General features: G+C 33.9%; 1 protein-coding gene and 1 long non-coding RNA gene across 2 annotated transcripts; both read left to right on the forward strand.

Moving 5' to 3' along the window:
- The first annotated feature begins 1,377 nt into the window (after positions 1 to 1,377).
- On the forward strand, positions 1,378 to 2,610 carry LOC106661334 (homeobox protein Hox-B4-like). The gene is made up of 2 exons (XM_014384635.2): positions 1,378 to 1,852; positions 1,926 to 2,610. Exons 1-2 carry the CDS (start codon positions 1,468 to 1,470, stop codon positions 2,246 to 2,248), a joined length of 708 nt encoding a protein of 235 aa, XP_014240121.1. The 5' UTR covers positions 1,378 to 1,467; the 3' UTR covers positions 2,249 to 2,610.
- A 1,284-nt stretch (positions 2,611 to 3,894) lies between these two features.
- LOC106661344 lies at positions 3,895 to 22,752 on the forward strand. Its single transcript, XR_002910390.1, has 5 exons — positions 3,895 to 3,924; positions 4,403 to 4,556; positions 18,892 to 18,963; positions 19,088 to 19,330; positions 22,437 to 22,752. It is a non-coding gene; the product is annotated as an uncharacterized LOC106661344 (long non-coding RNA).
- Positions 22,753 to 22,963: the final 211 nt, after the last annotated feature.

Below are 22,963 nucleotides of genomic sequence, written 5' to 3' on the forward strand. Positions count from 1 at the left end.
CCAGCCTCCCTTTAAGGATTATCGTCACCATTTCCACTAAATTCATTTAATCACACGTCTGGAGCGTGATGCACTGAACAAAGATCGACGTATTTCATTATAGGAAATAAATGACATGTGACATAAAATCTATTTTTATGAATAAATGTAGTATTTATTTATTTTTGCGCCAAATCAGGGTTATAGTTAGTCAAAACGTCTTGTTTAGGGAAAGTTTTCGACAATATCTTTACCTGAGGTCACTACAGAGAACATACATCCTTTACAGTTTCCCCCTACATTTAAGAAGAATCTATTGTTGAACAAAACTAATTTGCGTTACATTTCCTCTTGTGGCCTGCGAAGTGATGAACCTGTACTTATGTGAATCCAATATTTTTGATCTGCCTACCCTTGCAGGCCACCGAAGGTGGTGAAGATTCCGATTAAAACATCGATGATTGGCAGACTAAAATGATCGTAAATTACCAAATTAAACTAATTTACTCACATAATTTGAAGATAATATCGAGTCTAGTTAGTATTCTAAGCAAGGCATACTAGATGGACAAACAAGGGGTAACCGTCAGAGATGCATAAACTTATGTTATGCAAGTAACAATTAAATTAAATATTACATTTTTTATTTGATTCAATTTTTACAATAAATACATTATAATGTGTATTTCCTATATCAGGATAGGCCTTTGATTTGAATTTGATTGATATGATTTTGTTTTCTTCGTAACATTAAGCTAAAAAGACATGCAACTTGCTTCAGACTTGAACCAATAAATTATCATATGAAAAAACTCCTTTCTTTTCGTAAATGTCATGATTTGGTGTATGATAATGGATCATTTCTAATTCTTGTAGAGATTGATTGAAAATTGCAAAAATCGAAAGTTGAAATGATGAGTCAATCGGGTTAAATAAATAAAATATAGTGGAATTTCTCTTAGGCAGTTCCTCATAGTTCTAATAATAACTTTATCAGTTTTATAGATCTGGTTCGTGTAAATAGCTTTATCTAAGTATAATGTAAATTTAATTTTAATGATGGGCAGTTATATTATTGGCGGAACCCTTCTATAACTAGCCATGAACCCATTGACATCACGTAGCGAGACGCAGTTTAATTGAAAAATGTAAACACTCCGATCGGGGTAAATGTGTAAAATAGTCAGTAATGAAGCTTGTCATTGGTTTATAACAGAGGGTGAATCAGAGAGCGGGATGGGGGTTGGGGGTCAGGGCGGCTCGGGGACAATAGAGGGTGGCAGATGGGGTGGGGTGGTGGAAAGGAAACATTGAATAGGACACCCCCTACCACGACCATCGAGGGATATAGACATTCTGCCGATGCCGATTTAGGCACAAATCATTCGTTTGGAGAAGTCGGCGGTCAAAGGGTGTCAGTGATCCGATACGCGTTGGTGTTCCCACTTCCATCTCAATTCCTGTGGAGTTATGCGTTAATCGGGAAAAATGAGCTCGACATACGTGAACAACCCGAGGCAGCAGGACCTGGAAGGTTTCTGGAACCAGGAATACTACAGCGCCGGTTACTACAATCAATACCCGAACTTCTGGAAGGCTCAGGACTGCCAGTACCAGAAGCAGGATCTTCATCAGCGCAATTTGCCCTACAGCCAAGAGCAGAAATTCCAGCCGGCAACCGACCTTCAGTACTACCAATATCCTTACCAACACACAATCCCAAGACAGGATGAGAAACCATTCGTAAATCGGGACAACAATAATGGCTCACCGCAGAAACCTCACCTGCCCACTCCTCCACCGGAAAATCCCGTACCCGAGCATCCGTCACAGGACGTCATATACCCTTGGATGAAATCCCAACACTGCTCCAGTAAGTTTTTTTTTTAATTAACAAATATTTCCCAACTGGGTCGATTAAGTTTGTTAACAAGTAGTATTTTCAGGAAAGTCACCAGGCGCGAAGAGGACGAGGCAGACCTATACCAAACACCAGACCCTCGAGCTTGAAAAGGAATTCTATTACAACAAATACCTCTCGAGGAAACGAAGAGTAGAGATCTCTCATGAACTTTGTCTAACGGAAAGACAAATCAAAATCTGGTTCCAGAATAGGAGGATGAAGCTCAAGAAGGAGATTGTCAAACCTGCCATGGACGCCGCTACTGTTCCTATGGTCTCCAGCACCACACTTTCGTCCGAGAATCAGATATTCGCTAAGATGGAACAGATGCCGGACACTATTCTCGGTCTCGACCAGCCTATGTGACATTGAAATATTTGAAAGAGAAAAACTAAAAAAATGAATTCATACAGTGCCTCATACAGTTGTAAATATCCGATGTTTTTATTGAAAAAAAAAAAACGAATTATTATTCTAGTCTATAATTATATTTTTTAAAGATTTTATTTATATGTATAAAAATTTCAAACATAAACAAGGCTCGAAACTGCCTTCTGTATGTATTTTCAAAAAGTGTTCTTTCCTTTTAAGTTAGTTTTGAAGATTGATGTATTTTTAGTCAGGTTTTTACTAGTAATTTTGTTAATATTCAGAGCTCTAATCAAAATGTAAATATCTAGGTGTTTTAAGAACATTTTAATCGAGTCAGTAGGTGTAAGTTCATGAATAGAAATATGCAATCAGTTCCTATTTAGAGTTTGTAATTATTAATGTATTTTTATGGAAATTTGAATAAATATTTTTCTCTATAAATTTCTATAGCTGTGACAACCCATTTTCGCCTTTCAACATGCTATTTTCTTGTTTACATTTTGCCGGCTTATTTTGACAGGCAAAGGATTATGAGTTTTGCCTGAAGCAACCCTTCCACGGGTCATAAGTCATTTAGTCGACAGGTCTCAGTGGGTTTGACTAAGTTCACGCTTTCGTTTTTCAAAACTTATTTCAATCGAAAATACCGCCAGACGGCAGACGATCGGGTCCCTACTTATGCACCCCCGGATCAGGCCTAGATTGGATTAGTGCAATCTGCTCCGGCCATTTTTGGCTTACTGACCCTTCCCCTTTGGTCGAGCTGTGTTTATCCAGTACATCCCGTTAAACGTAACTGATTAAAGGAGATTTTGTATGGCATACCAGTGTAAGGCTAACGTATTTTAACCCAGATTAACCTGAAATACTCATTCGTACTTAATACTGTGCCATAAAACGATTTAGTTAGTGAGGTTAGCTTTTTCCCAACGTGAAATTGAAGATTTGAAAAAATCGAGGTTCTCAACATAACCATAGTCTCATTTATTTTTATCTTTATGTGTGTAACATATCGGTTATATGTTGTCCTGGATTTTTACTGCCATTTTCATCTGTAAAATTTCAATTTTTGATTTATTTTAATTATTGAAACCTCATATTTTTACATAGAATAGAAGTTTTGTATTTCTGAATAATTTTTCATCAGTAAGTTTCAACTCTATGTATTAATAAATGGGTAATAAGTTCTCGAAAGCTTGACGACGGAAATGAATGTTTTCTCCCTTTGATCGTTTTTTAATACAAAATATTTTTCTTTAGACTATTAAGAATAAAGTAGTTATATAACAAAATCCTTTTGTTGGAACAAGCAGGTTTTTGAATCCACATTTTTTATTGTTTAGAAGTTTGGCTTTTTGCAGAATTTCAAATAATATAATCTCGTTTTTGTATGCAAACGTATTGTTGCAACGTGCTTTTTTAAAGTCGTTCAGAGCCCCTAGTACCTAGATTCAGTCTAAAACTAACGGTCCGACGGAAAAGGGCGTACAAATTTTATTTACAATCGTTCGCCGACCGTCCCAGAATTTTCCCTCCTTTTTTCACCGGGGGTCCCGTGCCGGACAGGGTGGATTTATGATCGTCCTACCTTTGCAACTTTCTCCAGGAGGGTGGCTTTCACCAAGGGCTATTCCAACCCTCGCCGGCGAAGGAGCAACATCTGAACACAGGTGAGCGATATTGCATTTCAAATTAATATTGTTATTAACTTTGTCTATTTGAAGAGTAAACGAAAGGAAAATTCGTTACGGGGTGTACCATTGAAGGGTACGGAGGAACAGTTGTCTTCCTTATATGCCATATGTCGCATTTGGATTTTTTCATAGCAGGACCTCTGTCGCCGTAACAATTATATCAAAATTTTTATAAGGTTTCATGGTCCGCTTATATCAAAAATATTGTCTTTTTAAAATATAATAATTTTCTATTTCCATGACAAAACAATACATTTTATCCCTATGTAATTTGTAAAATTGTTATTATAATTTAAACACCGAATAACCTCTTTTCTAAATATTTTCACATAGAACAAAAAAAGTAGTCAATATTGTATATTCTGAATTTTTTTTTAAATCGTAGAAGCCATTAGCCCGTTTTGGAAAAATCAATAACCTCCATTATGTGTGTCATTGTGATTGTGGAAAATAGCGAAGCCGGGAGAGGAGAGATTGAGATCGGAAGGGTGGCTGCAACCCCCTCGGTGCAGCTTGGCCCATGGCGGTGGAAGGGGATGTTATACAAACATGGCCGCCAGGACGACAATGTGCGAGACGCGGAACACTGTTTTCTTCATTTTTTCACGGTAAGTTTGACAAATATTTGTTTATAATATAAACTGTGATATCTATTTACTTAACCTATAAAAAAAACTGTTAAAAAGTACTGATTATTAAGCTAGTTTACGTATTAAAGACCAGTAGTCTACCGTTACATCATTGAGAAAAGAAATGTTAACAATTGGCACATATTTCGTTATTTTATTTATAAGTAGCACTGACTTTTAGGAATAATGAACAATAACAAATAAATACTAATTTAAAGTTTACAAGCGAAGAAAAAGTATAAATTCCTCCCCATATATCAAACGAAAGGGAAACCAATACCATTTCAATTTTATTTAAAAAAGTCGTATATAATAAATAAATACATAAACAATGATAGATTAACTAGTTTATCATTTGAACAACTTATAAAGTGCGAGTTTTTGAATAGATTTCCGTTGGTTGGAAGGTTATGTTATCCTCCCTTAGTTTATGCTACTTTTACGGTAAATATTTGACCAAACTAAACCAAAATAGTAGAAATTCTTAAATTAGAATGCGTTTGAATCGAACTTATGATCTTGACAGGCATATTTATGATTGGAAAAAGGTAAAGAGACTGTATAAACGGTTGTTTATACAAGTAACCTTACTCGTTTCATTGTAACCTTTTAATATCTTCAAGCTTCCTATACATAGTTGCGAGTAAATTTCAATTAAAAAAAGGTTCTTGTTCATTTATATTTAACTGCTTGCCCTTTTTTGGGTATTTTTCTAGTCTCGTTTTGATATTTCCTTGGTAAATTATTAATTATCGTCGGGTAGAGGTGCTTAAGTGCGATTACTCATTTCTTACAAGTACAAGGATACTTACTTCATTAATCTCTCAAATGATTATTAATATCATATTCAAATTTTTCGGGGAACCGCACTACTACTTCGGTAACGGTGACATCAAAAATCCAAGAAGAGCGTTCACATTAATGGCACTGATGGTACACAAAGTAGTGGTGATAGTGAGAGAGGGTGAGGGAGACAGAGACTAAAAATTTAAAACAGACAATGATTATAAAATTATAATTTTACAAATTTCATCCTATAGCTCTATTGTAGTGTATTACAACTATGTAACTAAGCAAATTTTGAAAAAAGAGGAAAAAAGGTAAAGCGAGAGGGAACGCATTGGGGAGAGAAGGGGTGAGAAGAGTAAAAGGCACACAAAAGCATAAGTACAAAGATATACAGATTTATTTTATATGTAATTTGGGTTTACTTATACTACTAATCACTATCTACCTGATAAATTGCTTTCCATTAACAAAAATTAGAAATAAAGAGAGAGCAGGAGAAGGAAATAGAGAGTGTGAATACAGAAGTGAGAAAAGAAAGGAGAGAGAACACACCAGATGGTGACGAACTGAAAGACAGTTTGTGTCGACAAACAAATATGCATAGAAATAGTTAATTAGTTTATTTATGTTGTTACATTGGGGTCGTAATGACCAGGAAAAACAAAAGCCTGATGGGAGGAAGATACGCTTATGAGTTAGTAGAGAGCACGGAAAAGAAATATTAAACAAATTGAGCATGTTAGACAAATGTGTGAATGAACAACAAATTAAATGGTTAGTTACATAACTAGGCACAAACTTATAGAGATAGAAAGATCGAGAATCGATTGATTGTTTGATCGAGAGTAAGAACGTTTGTGTTAGAGAGAGTGAGATGTGAGAGAGGTGAATACAATGAATACAATATTGGCAGAGGTATGGATAAATAAAAAGTGAGTCACCCTCATCAAATAAAAAAACAGGGAGAGAGAGAGAGAGAGAGAGAGAGAGAGAGAGAGAGAGAGAGAGAAAAACTGAAAGGTACGATAGCAGATAAACAGACATGCAAAGAAACAGAGATTTATTTACAGTGAGGTTGTGATGATCAGAAAAAAAAAGAGTTAGTATATATATATATGTACTCATGAGACAGTAGACGGTATGAAAGAAAGTGAGAGAAAAAGAGAAAGAATGAAAGCGAGGGAGAGAAGAGAGAGAGAGACACGATAGTGGTGATCTGTAAAGAGAACAAGGCTGAGACGGGATATTCGTGAGAGGAAAAGGATGTGGAAGAGAAGCGAGTGATAGATGGTGTCAAAGAACTAGGAAGAAGTGAGTGGTAGAATATGAGAGTTTAGGTGTAAAGAAGAGAATGAGAGTGGAACACAAACAGACTGAAAGGTAGAGAGTAAAGTGCGTTTCAGTGCGAGAGGGAGAGATAATGGTTGATAATAAGAAATAGTGAAAGTAGGATAATGAGAGGGAAGGAGATAGAGATAGATAGAGAGATAAAGAGAGAGAGAGAGAGAGAGAGAGAGAGAGAGAGAGAGAGANAGAGAAAGAGAGAGAGAGAGATAGAAAGAGAGAGTGAGAGAGAGTGAGTAAGAGAAAGAGAGGGGGAAATAATAGACAGACCAAGGAACTCTACAGAGATTATTAGCGAACGAATATTATTTTCGTACAGGTGGCCAAATGTGGGTTCGATTTATTTTAATATATACTTGAATATATATTAAATTATAAAATATAATTTATTTACCTGTTAGGTGCAATTCTTACTTTCGGAATAGTGAGGTTAAAAATCGCCAGGATCGAACCTTGTTTTTCAAAGGTATGTGGATTTAGACCTTACGGTTGATATATGTTGTGCGAAGTCGTTAAGTTTGATACATCGTTCCATTTCTGTGTTTTAGACTAGAATTCGGTGGGCGTCGCCGTGCTATTGCCTATTGTTGCTTAATCTATAAAACCTAATGATTTCAACTGTGGGAATAGTCATAAATTATCGTTCCCCGTCACGCCCATGTCAAAAATAAAAGGGGGCAACGTTTATTTCTTATCCAAGGGTAGATTAACAGCAAATACCACCCTTTGCTCAAGCATTCAAATATATTTGCATTTCCAAGGTTATTGGAATCTGTTCAAAATTAGAAAAAATAATAGTTCTCTCAGTCAGCTCGATCTTAAACTGTATTTTTTTGGTATTTGGAACATCTTTAATTTTTTATTTTGAAGAGTGGTGTGATAAAGTGCCCAAATAATTAAGATATTGTTAGTATACTTGGAATTGATATTTATTTTTGTGTGTATTATATTTGTGTTTATGTCAGGTTATTTTAAAATAGGTTTACATTAGAAGAAAGAGTTATAAAATATTAAAATCGTCGTCGTTTTTTGATCGCCATATTTTGTTGACATTAATAAAAAATAGAATTTGCAAGAAGTTTAGTTAATTAGAGTATCATATTGTACTGCTTATAATTTTCATCATTCATACCTATCTCTCTCTCTCCCCCTCTCTCTCACACTCACTCACTCACTCTTTCTATCTTTAACTGCTTTTTCCAATATACACATTTTTTTACCTTACTCATTTATGTTTTACAAATATAATACAACGGGATGTATTGGTAATTCTTGATTATTAAGGCATCTAGAACATAATGAGAGTACAATTTGTATATGTGACGATCAGGTATTAGGTCACAGAAACATTGAAACTTCCAACTTCATGCCAATTTTTTAAATTTCTAAACATCTTCAAAGCCTAATACGAAAACACATAAAACTATAGTCGTATTGATAAATCACAGTATTATCTACTTACTGAGTTAGTTTAACAATTTATTTATCACGTACATATGTAGATGATTATAAAGCGTTGATTATAAATAAATAACATATTAAAATAGCAATTAAAAATCAAAAACACTAAAAACAACAACAGATAAATTATTTTTTAACAATGTGGTCAATTTAATATAAATAAAATGAAATAGCAGACAACCTTAGGAAATGATAACCTTCAACTGGAGAAAGTGAACATCGATAACATTGATAATTACAATTATTGATCACTGAGTGTACACATGGATCGTGTCCGGTGTTTCTTTTTCTTTGTTTTAATATATTCAATTATATTCTCATCAATATTGCTTACACCTATCCTGTTTACTTGTATATTACAGTTGTTTTTGTTTAATTTTATGTGTAACTTTTCTTTACACTTTCGTCTGCTCGACCACTTTCCTTTGTCCAATATTTTGTAATTTTCCAAATCGGTAAGTGTTTTGAAGTCCAGTAGCTTGTCTACTTTGATTCTATCAATTTAGTTTATGTAGTCGTATTCGGTCACCCACTCTTTCTAGAGTTTCTCCTATTTTTTGTCACAATTTTTGCAATTTATCTCCTGGATTATATGTGCTTGGTTTTATAGATTTTCTTTACTTTTCACGTTTGAGTGTAATTGTGATATTTTCTTACAATATTTATAGGCTATCAGAATATTCGGAGCAAATATACTAAAACATCCTTTTTCGTTTTTTCGGAAATGTTTGATACATATGTTAAAATTTTTATTGATCGATATTCCGATAAGTTATTTTTCATAGGACTATGTTGTGTCCGATAATATCCGGACATGACGAGGTAGATTTTTTTCCCTTTTATGAATAGGTGAGTAAAGTTGCTGCATAGGGATTTTGGGTAATTATTTTTATGCAATTTATTTATTTTTTTATTCCCTTCCAAATACCTTTTGTTGATTGACAGCACCCACGGCACAATTTATCTTTGAACTGAACGAGTGTGCAGATTTAAAATGGAAATATCTGTCCGTATTTATGTCCATTGTGTGCTTGTCTGTATAAATATTTCCATCCTGGTGTGTTATCACTTTTACGTCTGGGTATGGAATGTACCCATTCTCTTCCTTCTCGGGTGTAAATTTTATGGCTTCATGGTAACTGGTTGAAGTTAGATAATATTTCAGACTATTTGTCACTAGGGATGAATAGAAATAGTTCATCTACATACTCACAAATAAATTTTATTGTATGTGGGATTTGTGCAATTACCCATTTAATCATTAGCTAATACGGAAGATGGCACACCACCCATTCCAAATTTCTCTTGTTATTTAAAGTAACTTCTCATACCAAAAAAAATCGGCTTTCCACAAACAAGTCTAATGGTATTCTAATAATTTTCTCTACTTTTGTCCAGTGTTGGAAAACTAAGTACATAACTACATCGAGTGGAACTGAAATGAATAACGATTGTACATCCAATGAAAACAAAATGTTACTATCTTCAATTTTCATTGTCTAAATGTTTTCTTTAAATTCAAGTGAATTATTTACGTGTGTGTGGTGATTAGTGACCGCTAATCGATAATTATTCAGAAATCGTGAGATGCGGTCTGGTGTGATGTAGGTTTCTCTCAACACGACACGCAAGAATGGCACAATTACACAGAAGACAAACACTTTGAACCCTGAAGATGATCTCAATAAAGATCGAAACGTTGGCACCATAAAGAAAATGTTTTTCTGAAACCTACATCACACCAGACCGCATCTCACGATTTCTGTATAATTATGAATTATTTACATTATAGTAATTTTTTGAAAAGAGTTCTAATCTTAGTTTCATAAACTGTGATGGATGATAAAAAGATGATTGAACATGGAAATAATTGGCCTTAATGGAAAATTCTTGTTATGGATCTTAGGTAATCCATATATTTTTAGGAAGAGGGAATTGTGTATTTTTTATTTTATTTTCTCTATATTTTATAGTTTAAGTTTTATATTTCGCCTGAAATAATTTATCAACTAAACTACTTTTTTTCAAATTTTGATGTGAGATCCACATTTAAAGAAGAAGTAATATTACTGTCTTGAAATAAAATTTTCATTTTTTGTTCATACTCTTGTTTTTTCATTAATACATTTATATTTCCTTTGTCTGCACTAATTGAAATAATACTATTTTTGAAGATGTTCACAAATTAAACGAAAGCTTGGCATGAAATTGGGAGTTTTTGTGACCTAATACCTGATTTCTGATAACAATATCTTAATAAAATACAGCAATAAATTAGAAACTAATAAATGCATTATGTATAAAATATACCTCCAATTTATTTTTTCTCTGTGACTCTCACTCAGTCTACAATTCCCTTTTCTCTTTCTCATTCTCCCTTTTTTTCTTGTCTTTCGCCCTCCCTCTAGCACTTCGTCTCTCCTTCTCTTATCCTTACTCTCCAAGTAATTAACTTTTTGTTATTTATTTGTCTTACATTTTCAATTTTATTATAGAAATAAAATAAATTTCTGTTGCGTTACATGTCTAATGATGTAGCTATTCCTTTCTCTTTCTCTCAAACTCTCTCCCCCTGTCCCTCTCCCTTTCACATTATAGTTTCTACCATTTCCCACCCTATTGCCTTTTGCAAGTTGAAATTTTTTTATCATTTTTTACAAATTATTTATTAGTAACTATATTTTTCAATGAGCATTATTAACCAAATTAAATGGAATTGTATGTATATATTTTCTTAATAAACTTTATGTGGGCTTTGGAATGAGCAGGGTCAGAACGTAAAGGTTGGTTTAATTACCAATTCCGCAGTTAATACCAGTTGACAGGTAGGTAAACTTTCAATAGATCATTGCCTAACAGGGACGACTAAATCGATATGCCGAGTAAACTGTGGTGAATGTTCTGTAATATCGAATGGATTAGTTTTGGGCGTAATATTATTTCTTTAGTGTGGTCCGTTTTCTCTTTTGAAAGAAGCCGAAATGCGTCTAACAGACCAGAAAACAGTCAAGGAAAAATAGTCGAAAATTACCAAATTAAAGGTCCATCAACCCGCAGACCCAAATAGGAAACCATAACATAGTAACAATTGTATGATCTCCTCTATATTATAATAAACAAAAACCACAAACAACAGCTAAATTAATTACGGATGTAGACTGCAATTCAAAAATCCACAAAAACAGAGGAAGAAAAAGACATAACACGCTCAAAATGCATTAACACAATAGCAAATCACTTACAACACCTCACTACAAATCAACACAACCTTTCCCAACAAACATATACCAAAACGAAAAATTTTCTCAAAAATAATCCTGACATACTCATTCTTTCGGCTGATAAGACTAAACAAACAATAGCAATCAGCAAGAAAGAGTACAAAGAAAAAATTGACAAAATTGTCACAGACACAAACACATACACCATAATCAAATCAGACCCTACTCCTTCTCTCATCAAACAGACAAACAAAATTCTCCAAGAAAAACTTAAACGAAAAGAAATTGACACATACACCTACAAATCACTTCAAAACAACTCACCAACACCTCCGAAACTATATGGATCTGTAAAAACACATAAACCTGAACACCCTCTAAGACCTATAATTTCATTTGTAAACTCACCCACATATAACATGACAAAATACCTAACCAACATACTCAACAACATCACAGATAACACATATAATGTAAATGATTCATTTCATTTCATTAACAAAATTAATAATATCCACATCCCCTCACACTACTCTCTCATATCCCTAGATGTTTCATCATTGTTTACCAACATCCCAATAGACACAACACTGAACATTATTAAAGATAAATGGCCCAACATAACACCACACACAACTCTATCAAAGAACACGTTCGTAACAATGATCCGACACTGCTATGTTAACGGATATTTTACATACGACAATCACTTTTACAAACAACTTTTTGGTATAGCCATGGGTAGCAACCTAGGCCCGATACTGGCAGACATAATCATGACACATCTACTAAATACAGTCATACCACAACTTCCTTTAACATCACCCTTCCTCACTAAATACGTAGATGATATATTGACAGCAGTTCCACAGATCAAATTCAAACTACATTAGATACATTTAATAGCTTTCACCCACGCCTACAATTTACACATGAAATCGAAAACAATACCATTTTTAGATACACTTGTAATAAAACAACCAGATGCACATCAATCACAGATTGGTACCAAAAACCAAGAAACACAGATCGTACCTCAACTTTAAATCTCACCATCCTCTTCATACAGTAATAACACGGCCAAAGGGTTACTTCACAGAATGATTACCCTGAGCCATGAATCATTTCAGCACAAGAACATAAAGATATACAAACAGATCCTCCATAACAATCTCTACCCTAAGCACATAATTAACAGAATAATCAACAACTACAACTCAACACGAACACATTCCACTAATCCTAAGTTAGTACAAACCATTAATTTGATCTTTTCTGATCATTTTGCTCTCTTTTACTCGATATTTCTGTCTGTCGGACAGGTTTCGCCTTTTTTTCATGTTTAGTCCAACCGATATACCGACAAAAATGATCGAACATAGACAATATTATTTCTGTTAGGATGTAAACTAACTTTAGCGACGGTGTAAATTGCAGAGCAATAAAAGCCTATAACAAACGAAATTTGTTTTGTAGACCTGTGAAAAATTGGAAGGAAGAAGGCGAAGAAGAAGGAAGAAAATGGGAAGACACCTGAATATAGCATAATTATTTTTTGTAGATGGTTATGTCAAGGGGTTGTGAGGATATTATAGTAAATTAAAATAAGGAAAGAATATTGGATGAAACCGTGGCTATTAGTAAATGTAGCACAACCACCTTAAGAAAACCATTTCGGCATCCATCTCGTGTTTCGCTCAGCTGTCGGTTCGCTCAATGGCGCGCGTGCTGGATGGGTGAAGAGCTCGTGTGAGGGAGGGAAAAAAATTTGAAAATGGAAGTGGGAAACTGGAGTAGATCCATCTTTTGGGTTTGACAGGACGAGTGAGAAGGGTGCCGAGTTGAATTGGGAGCCGCGAGGGCGGGTCATTAGTCAGTATCAGTCAGCAGCCGGGGGTGATGCTGAAAGACACTCAACCCTTCCGGGCGCACAATGCCCCCCCTATGCTACACCTAACACTTTTATTGCTCAACCGTAGTCTCCTTTTTCCCTCGGAACCCCTCCACCGGCCACAAATGACACATTTAAATAATTGTAAATCATCGGGTTGAAAGGCCGTTCGTCATAACTGTTCTCCATTATTAATAATAGAAACGGTAGCGTCACATGTCCCCTTTTAGTCGTTAATTTCGTACAGATATGGAAATTTAATAGACTCAGGACTCTAACTCCTATGACCGGCTTAAAACAATTACCATCTGCCTAAAAGGAAATTCCTTGGAACGTCGTCAAGCTTACAGACATCAGCGTGAATATTGAAAAACAATAAATCACATCCTCCGCCCCCTCGAGCAGTTTTCAGCATGTCTCCCCATGTAAACTGCCCCACCCTGTATATCTCACCCTCCGGAGGATTGAAACCAGACGTCTTTAATTATACGGCAAAAGTTGCGTCACCACGATTGTTTTACGATTGATAAATATGTGTCATCTTTGTGTTTACTATGACCTCAGCGAACAGAAAACACTTTCAAGTCAAATTGGTGATATCAGATCAGATATAGTTTTTTTTTAATTTCAACTTTTTGCAAATATATTTAAACATATTCCAAATACATTTGAACATTTTACATTTTAATTTCGATTTTTTTAATGTTATTATTCGACTTTCCTATCTTAATTTCAAATTTTCGATATAATCTCAACTTTTTCCATTTTAATTTCAGCTTTTCCATTTATTGTTCAACTGTTTCCATTTGGGTTTAAACCATTTCCAAAGGTTTTTCAATTCATTTACACTCTTTCCAGATTACCTTAAAACTTGTAAAAATTGAATAGAAAATTTAAAATTATGTGTAATAAGTAAAAGCAAATTAAGAAAGGTGAATGAAAAAATACAACACAATATAATATAAAAAAGTATTGTATAATAAACAATAGTATATTATTATTAATTTATATATTTTTCCTTTTTTTTAGTAGTGGAATCCGACAGCTTGGTCATTCCAGTTAGCGCATGCAGAATATATTCACACCTATATACATTTCATTCATTCTATTTGATTGGATGGAGTACTGAATATTTCTCCATCGACCTGCATACAATAAAAAACTAATCTAATTGGGGACGATGGGGTACTTTTATAAATATTCCGCCATCGACCCAAGTCACTACACAGCTCGAGGGGCGATGGGGATTCCACCATTAGCCCCTCCCCATTCACTCTAATAAATACACTCACTCATACAGAAACACAAAACACATATTTTGAAGGCTATATACAATAAAAAAATTCCCTATTCCATTCAAAGCGGAACAGGGACCCTGAAACTCGCTACCCTGTTCGACAAATCTTCTTAGAACCGGCGGCATGCCTACACGCTCTTTGTATGGAGCCAAGGACTCTGTTATGTGGAATAGTATATTATTATACATATATATTATTATAAAACAATACGCTTAATTAATCGATATACGTTTTCCGGTCGTAATTGACCATATTAATTATTTCAATTAATTATTCTTTTTATCTAAGGCGTTGATTGAATATACTTAATAAAATATTTCATAATTTTCGTATTCCTCTAGACAGGCCACCAATCTTGAAGAATCGCATGTAACTGACCTGATCATTTTAGAATAAAGTACACTTGTTGACTGTTTAGGGCTAATAATCATCAACTTTATGATTGTTTTTAGTTATGAACAGCTTTAAAGATAAAAAATACCCCTCAGTTTTTGAATTAAAAATAACTTGGGAAATACACAACCAATTTAATTGTTCTTGGTATCATTTCTAATTTAAAAATATATATTAAAAAAATAATTTTAAAAACTTATATAAATTTACCCATTTTTGAAAGCCCATAGTTGCGCATATCGCTTACAAAAATTGGGATGCAGTCATGGTACACATTTAATGAGATGTATCAAACTGAAGAGAAAGCTACCACAAATCCTCGAAAATACAAAAAAATCATGAAATTATTACACGGCGCACAAAACGGATGAAAAGTGAACATACTCGCGAAAATTAGGGCATGTACAAACATATTTATTACTAAAACAGTCATAAACACATCATTAAAAGAAATAACAAAATAAAATAAATTATGAAAAACAACATATTACAAAGACTGACAGGACCTATAAAAAATAATAATTTTAAAAAATGACTTGCACCAACCTATACACCCCATCCTTCCTCATGACCATATGAAAGAGGTTTGAGTTCACAGAAATCACACAGACCCAACACTGAATATGGCGAAACGCCGAAACGTTCTAATCTACCAATATGATCAGTAATGACCTAATTACAAAAAATAAAGATAACTTTTCGAGATTATTGTCATAGAATAATAGTTTTGGCCACAAAATTGAGATCAGCCACAATCAAAAGAAACTTGTAAAATTATTACAACTGATATGAAAAAACGTATGCGTCTATATAGATAATATTGACTACATAAGTTTCCAAAAGTTTTCAAACAAACGGTTCTAGGTTCGAATTTTAATTGGGAATAATAACAAATGGACATTAAGGCATCCTGTAGGAAAGAAATACTTTTATTTTACAATATGTTTTCAATATTATAGTAAAGGACGTCATCCCTTTCAGTTTTAATAATTTTTTCTTAATGTTACTTATTAGCACCTGGTTACCGGTTCACATTAACCTGGTACCGTTTATAATGCTTGAATTGTAGGAAGACGATAACGATAACTTTATTGAATCGGGGTGCGATTTACTCTGCCGGTTATTCAATATTTGTTACCTGCAAATTATATTGTTTGAAAATATATTTCCCAAGTCTTTCAAATTAAGGCATATACAGACCTAAACTTTAGTTTATTTGAACCAAATCTTCTCAGTCTGACTGGTTTTTTTTTGTGTGTTTTCTAAACCATGTCTTAACCTTGAATCGTCGCTTTTGTTTAAGTTGTATTTATCAAATAACAAAGGTATGTCCTTCCATTTGAGGAAAAAAGGAAGAAGGGGAAAATGGACGTTTTGCCAAAAGGTTTTACGTGCCCATTGAGGACAAAGGGGTGGTCTGGTCGGGGCGAGGGGTTTGAATAGGGGAGGCCACATGGCCGGTCAACCAACCCCTAGACCACCCCATAAGCGAAGACAATGGAGAAGTTCAAATTTTCAACTAGAAACATTTATTTTTTCTGTGTATTATTGTATTTAATAACCTGTTTTCTCATTAATTTTCTACTAGTCATTGTCGGCGTTATATCATATCTATAACTTCACTGATTATGATAATGTCATGCATCTTATTCACAAGAGTATTTTCTTAATTTTTTAAAAGTTTTTTTAGGTTTTTTCAAGTATAATATAATATTATTCATTAAAACATTATCGTTTTGTAAAAAAATTATTTCTTTGATATTAAATAAAATTGATCTGCAAAAAATAACCCACTGTAGTACTCGATCCCATACAATTTAGGTTTAATTGGGACAAAAGTTGGAAATCCGAATACAAGGAAGAGAAAAGCTGTTGTTTTCAAAAAAGACTATCTGTAACAGTGCAGTTTTTACCCATTATAATTTCTTTTTGGTTGGCAATATTAAAATTTTTAAATATTCAATGGAGTTATAATAACAAAATTTTGTAAAGATATCATGATAGGATTGGAAACAAAATACGAAAGAAAAATCATTTCAATTTATGTTCAATTAGGGCTTTGATGTGACGATAAAAATTATGTGATGGAACGCTTTGACGATGATGATGTTTTCATGTTACAGTTACTGTATGGCGTTACTCTAGATTTTTGTTTCTCTCACCAAAACTTTTCCTTGGATCGAAGCGTGGCTGAGTGTTGCTGCAAAAGAACGCCTGGTTAATTTATGAAAGTTGGGCCACCCTTGGACAATTTTGTGTACTTTCACTATTTCTAACAATTTGCAGTGAATTTCAGAGTTCGTGGATTATTAATCTGGGACTAACTAGAAATGAATAACTCCGTAAAATATTTATTTTCACACTGCTCTCCTTCAACAGCAAGAAAATTCAGCAGGGTATCATGATTTCGCCAGTAAACTGATCGTTATGACTTCCGTATTTACCACCCTAACGGTTCTGGGTTCGAATCCTTATATCCCCTAGAAATTTTATTTGAGTATAATTTGAAAAAGAAAAACTATTTTTATGTGAGCACTTTTTCATGACACACGATAAGGTTGGATGTTAAGCACTCAGGAATGACGTTATTTTACAATCTTTTAGCAATATATGATAGTAAAAGACCCCAGAGTTTTTTCTGCGACATTAAATTTTATCAATTAATTAATCTTTTTATGTAAGGTTTTGGTTGAAAATGGAAATGTTAGTGTCACGTACGGGATTCGGACCCACGGCCTTCGGCTGAATACGCCACTGGTCTAACCACTTGAGCTATCGTGACTTACCACTAAGACACGAACTCCCCGTCGCAACCTACAACCTTTCAAATTTTCCCTCCTTTTTGCCATTTTTCACGGGCGGGGAGGTCTCAGGTGGGTGCTAGTGCTTGCAAGGACGAACAGCTTATAAGTTGCGCAGTTTTATAATGAATGGAAAGCATAATTGGCTCTTTTAAGAAACGAAGGCCGGTTGAAAACTTTTTTACTGAAAAAAAGACGATGGATTATCAGTTGATTGTTTTTCACCTTCTCTGTAAATAGAATTTTAACTATTTTTAGGTTTTAATATAAATCCATTATATTTCGTGGTCCGATTGACCAAATAACTTCTTTTTATTAATTAATCTTATGTATGGTATTGGTTGAAATGAAAAAGCTAGTGTCACGAGCGGGATTCGAACCCACGACCTTCGGCTCAATACGCCACTGGTGTAACCACTTGAGCTATCGTTACTTACCACTCAGACACGAACTCACCATCTCAACCTACAACCTTTCCAATTTTACCTCTTTTTTGCCATTTTTCACGGCTGGGTGGGGGTCTCGGATGTGTTCGAATCCCGATCGTGACACTAACTTTTTCATTTTCAACCAAAACCTTACATACAAAGATTAATTAATTGAAAGAAGTAATTTGGTCAATCGGATCATTAAATAAAATGGATTAAATTTTATGTATATTATTGTCTTAATATGACGATAATTTCGAAAGAAACTGACTTTTTATTTGTTGCCACAAGTAACTGTGAACAAAGATTTTTTGTCACGCATTAAATGAAAAAAAAATTTTTTTGATTTTGGTCCTTGCTCGGTTGGTCTGTCAGACGCGATTTAGCGTGGTGTTTTTTTGTCTGTCACGAGATTTCGGTGTTCGTCATTTTGTCTGAGTGATTTCTGTGAGTCTGTTTTATAAAGTCCTGAGTGGGGAAACAATGAGGCAGACTAAATGATCACAATCAGACGAAAAACTTAATGTTTACGATTTATTTTTATAGTTATGTATTAAAACATACTACTCTTCAGCACTGCCATTTAAGGATTTCTCTTTTTCATTAAAGTTTAATGAGTCAAGTGTGAAGTACTCAACAGCCATCGTTATTAATTTCATCATTCCAATTCAATTTTCTCTCGTTCCAGGGACGAGAATAACGAAATTAAGTTGTTACAAACGATGTAGCGGAGGGATCGCTGATAGATAGCCCGTGATAAGTGAGTAGATACAATTTTCACACCTTATTACATTTAACGCCCCAGAAATTATTATTACTGGCCGTTATATTAAGATTTCATCGTCTATTTTTTCTCTATATAGTGTATATATAATTTTTTTCAGGGGATTGGTCACGGCTGTGTAATTTATCCTGTCCGGAGGCGAAGGCGAAAACGCATGACGGGCAACGATGTGTATTTTTATGCCGCAGGAGTCGTTAAACAGTCGTCCGTCCGTTTGCGACAAATGGTAACAGGTTCCAGCCATTAATCAGTTTCCTGCTAACGATGCGACTGGAATCGCGGGACTTCTTTCTTTTTACCTCAGCTTAAAAGCTCCTTTTAATGTTGATTGGGCTCGGCAAAGGTTAGTGTCTCAATACGAGGCCAGACTTATGACTCGCATTTCTACTTATTTATAACTTGCAAATATTCCATAAAAATCTGTCAGTACTTCTAAGAACTAACTAGGAAATTTTACCTTGAGCTGCTGAAATATAGATTTTTTACTTAAATATTCACAGATCCTCTAAATCACAAAGGACGCATGAAATTAATTGCATGAAGAGTAGTAATTTCTTCCTTTGATGGTAAATAATTTCTTCTGAAGATGGACAGTTTCATACAATGGTAAATCTGTCATAATATATTTATAAAGTTTGGCCCGTCCATCCTCGATATATTGGGCTGTTAACATATTATCTTGTATTATTATTTAAGATACTCGAATGACTAGATTTTACAAGTTACAAATTGTAAGCAAATTAAAATCCGTGTATACACTAAATTTGAATAGTTTGGTTTCTCCCCGAACAACCCCCTAAATTTTATTTTTTGAAATATTCATGAAGTAATCCCAGTTAAATAATTCCTAGGAAATAATAAATCACAAACTATTCTTAGTATCCTAGTCGATAGTCCCTCTTGGTAATCTTAAGAATTTAAATGAGGGAATTCTGTAGGAAATAGTACTGTGAGAAGGTGGGCGCGTTTCGAATGATAGACGTGGCTCGTTTACCGGGGTCTCCCTCTGAAACGTTAAAATAAACTTTATAAAAAAAGAATTAATGCTGTCTTGTTTTTATGCTAAATAATGGACATGTAAGCCTTATTTTGTCATATTATAATTGATTACATGTTTATGCATAAATGTGTAGAGATTAGTGACCGTTAATCGATAGTTATTCAGATATCGTGAGATGCGGTCGGGTGTGATGTAGGTTTCAGAAAAACATTTTCTTTATCGTGCCAACGTTTCGATCTTTTATTGAGATCATCTTCAGGGCCTGGGATTTACAAACAATGTTTACATTTAACAATTGCATTTAGGACGTGGAAAAGTGAATTTATACAATGCAAAATATATGCATAAATGAGAATTGAAATGTGATGCGAAAAATCTATTTAGGTTAAGGGAGTAGCGACCGTCTTTCGGAACTGCTGGTTTTTCTCTTATTATTGTTTTAATTCCAATTTTTCTTTATAGCTTTTAATGTTGATAGTCAACTCTTCCTTTCTCTTTAATCATCAATCATCAAGCTCTAAAATTTTACTCTATTACAAAAAATCCACAAGGTCATTTAGCTGTCCCAAGAGAGGTGAAAAAGTTGCCATTTTCTAATAATCTATTTAATACATTAAAGCCCGTTTTTGTTTTATTTTTCTTAATACATCATGAATTTGCAACGGTATTTTTTTAAATAATGATTCGTTCATTTTGAGAAACAACCTAAAGTTGTACTAAACATTTTACAACTTTTTCCCTTAAAAAATTATCCCTCCTTATTTTTCCACGTCTGGGTACTTTTAAACAAATCGTTCGCTACAATTGTTCGATATTATTGTTCTACAAATCGAAAAATCGATTCATTACGATTAAGCGTTTTGGACAGAAGTGGACCGAAAGTTGCAAAACTGTAAAAATACAACTTTTCAGGATATGTGATATTTTGATCGAACTCGATTTTTTCCTGTTTCCGCCTAATTTACTCCATAAAAACGTTATAAACCCATTCCACCACCGGAAACGTGATAAATTATTATTCTACAGTCAAGCATCAATACACTATAAATAATAAAGGAAAAAAAATCTGCCAATGTCTAGTGCGTTCAATATCCCTAAGTCCTCCATTTTTTTTTCCAACAAATACATATTTTAAAAACGATTAGTTAAAATTATTAAATTTGCCTTGTTTTTACGTTCGAAATATATAAGGAATATATATACTAAAAGGAAATGACAAAACAGTTTGATCCCACTTTTTATCTTGGTCCGCCTCGTCTCGCTTTACATCTTAGTCCATGATAGGACATGTGGGTATTTTTTCATTCTTCCTTTATTGCATGTTCTTGTGAATGTCAAATATGAATTTGGACATCATCCTGGATTAATTCTTTTAGCATAATCCCTTGAAAGCGTATCAATGATTTCTTATTTCCTGCATAAATGATGAATATGTTAGCATTTTATCAAAAATTAACCTAAAACGTTCTAAATTGTATACAACCGAACTAATAAAAAATTCTGCGATTTTTTAATACATTTTTTCAACATGGGAGAACTAGTGTTTTCATTTTTATATTCGTTCCAATATGTTGAAGAGTTTTGTAAAACTACACATAAAGAATAGAGTATACATAAGCAAGTTCATCATGGAAAGATAAACCAAAACACCTGACTCGCAACCTTATAATAATTATTTGAATTTCTAAAACTAAGAATTCCGTAAAAACAGTTTCATTTTGTGCAAAAAGGTGTATTTGATTTGATTTGATTTTTTTGTTTTGTTTTGGTTCTTTTTGGTTCACGGTTGTTGCCCCCGTGAAACTATTGTGAGGTCGGTAAACGAAACTGGCCATGTAGGAAGTAAAATAAATGAGCTTGAGCTTCAAATGGTAAATTACCCTCATTTTCAATTTCCACGGCAAATAACCAAAAAAAAAGATTTATTATTTGTAAAGGTAAATGTAAATGAAATAACTTGATCAACAGCATTAGCCTATTATCAGCGATTTATCCCTAGAGAAATAACAAAATTAACAAAGTTCAACTATTAAGAATAATATTCAGCTTCAATAATGTTGATATTTTGATTGAATAAAATATAATAAAAATAAATAAATCTAGATCGGATTGATTTTTGCTAAAAGTATAGATTGTCTGTAGCTTTTTTTTTTTTTTTTTTTTTTTTTTTTTTTTTTTTTTTTTTTTTTTTTTTCAACAACAAATAACGAGCAACCACCGGTAGAAGGACTCTTTTTCCCCCCAAGGGCACCTCACCAAAGGTCGGCCCTCTTAAAACCTAGGAAGTAATAACTTGGGGATGACTGACACGGGATCGGGTGTGCAGAAGATGTGCCACGTGGACCGAGGACACGTGTCGCTTTCGCTCAAACATCGTCCTCGTACAAGCCCATATTTACAATAATTTACAAATAAATATTTAACAATTAACTTATTTTGTTTGTTTCAGATATCTTCCGAGGACGCCAGGCGACATAATAAATATTTTTTTCATTTTGGTCTTATCCTTTTTTATCCCTCTTTTCTAATTGGAACGAAATTGATGTATTTTATTACAATTCCTCCTCTCTCTTCCATTTTTGCTTTTATGTTAATCCATTTATTGCGTTTTGCGTTGGTATTTCGTCCTGTCCACGGGTCCGTTCATCAGGACTTCTAGAAGCTAGAATCATACTAAGTTCAGCAATAATATCAAATAAAGTGTTTATTCGAATGTATGTATAATTTTTTTAAAGATATTTGCTCACGGTGCTGATGTCAGGTCAGAAAACGCTGCTCAATGATGACAGGAGAACGATACAGAACTTACATTGCTGTCCCTCAAATCGCACATAAATCAGTGTAACTAATAAATTCTAATACCGACGGTTTGTGGCTTAGAAAGATAGCGCGATAGATGGTCAGAAGTATACTGAAATTCTCTTTAGAAAAGAAATAGAGAGAGAGAATAGGCGCATAGTGATATCAGTTTAGGGG

This window comes from Cimex lectularius, unplaced genomic scaffold, assembly GCF_000648675.2.
Source record: "Cimex lectularius strain Harlan isolate CLEC.00 unplaced genomic scaffold, Clec_2.1 scaffold18, whole genome shotgun sequence".
NCBI classification, from domain to species: Eukaryota; Metazoa; Arthropoda; class Insecta; order Hemiptera; family Cimicidae; genus Cimex; species Cimex lectularius.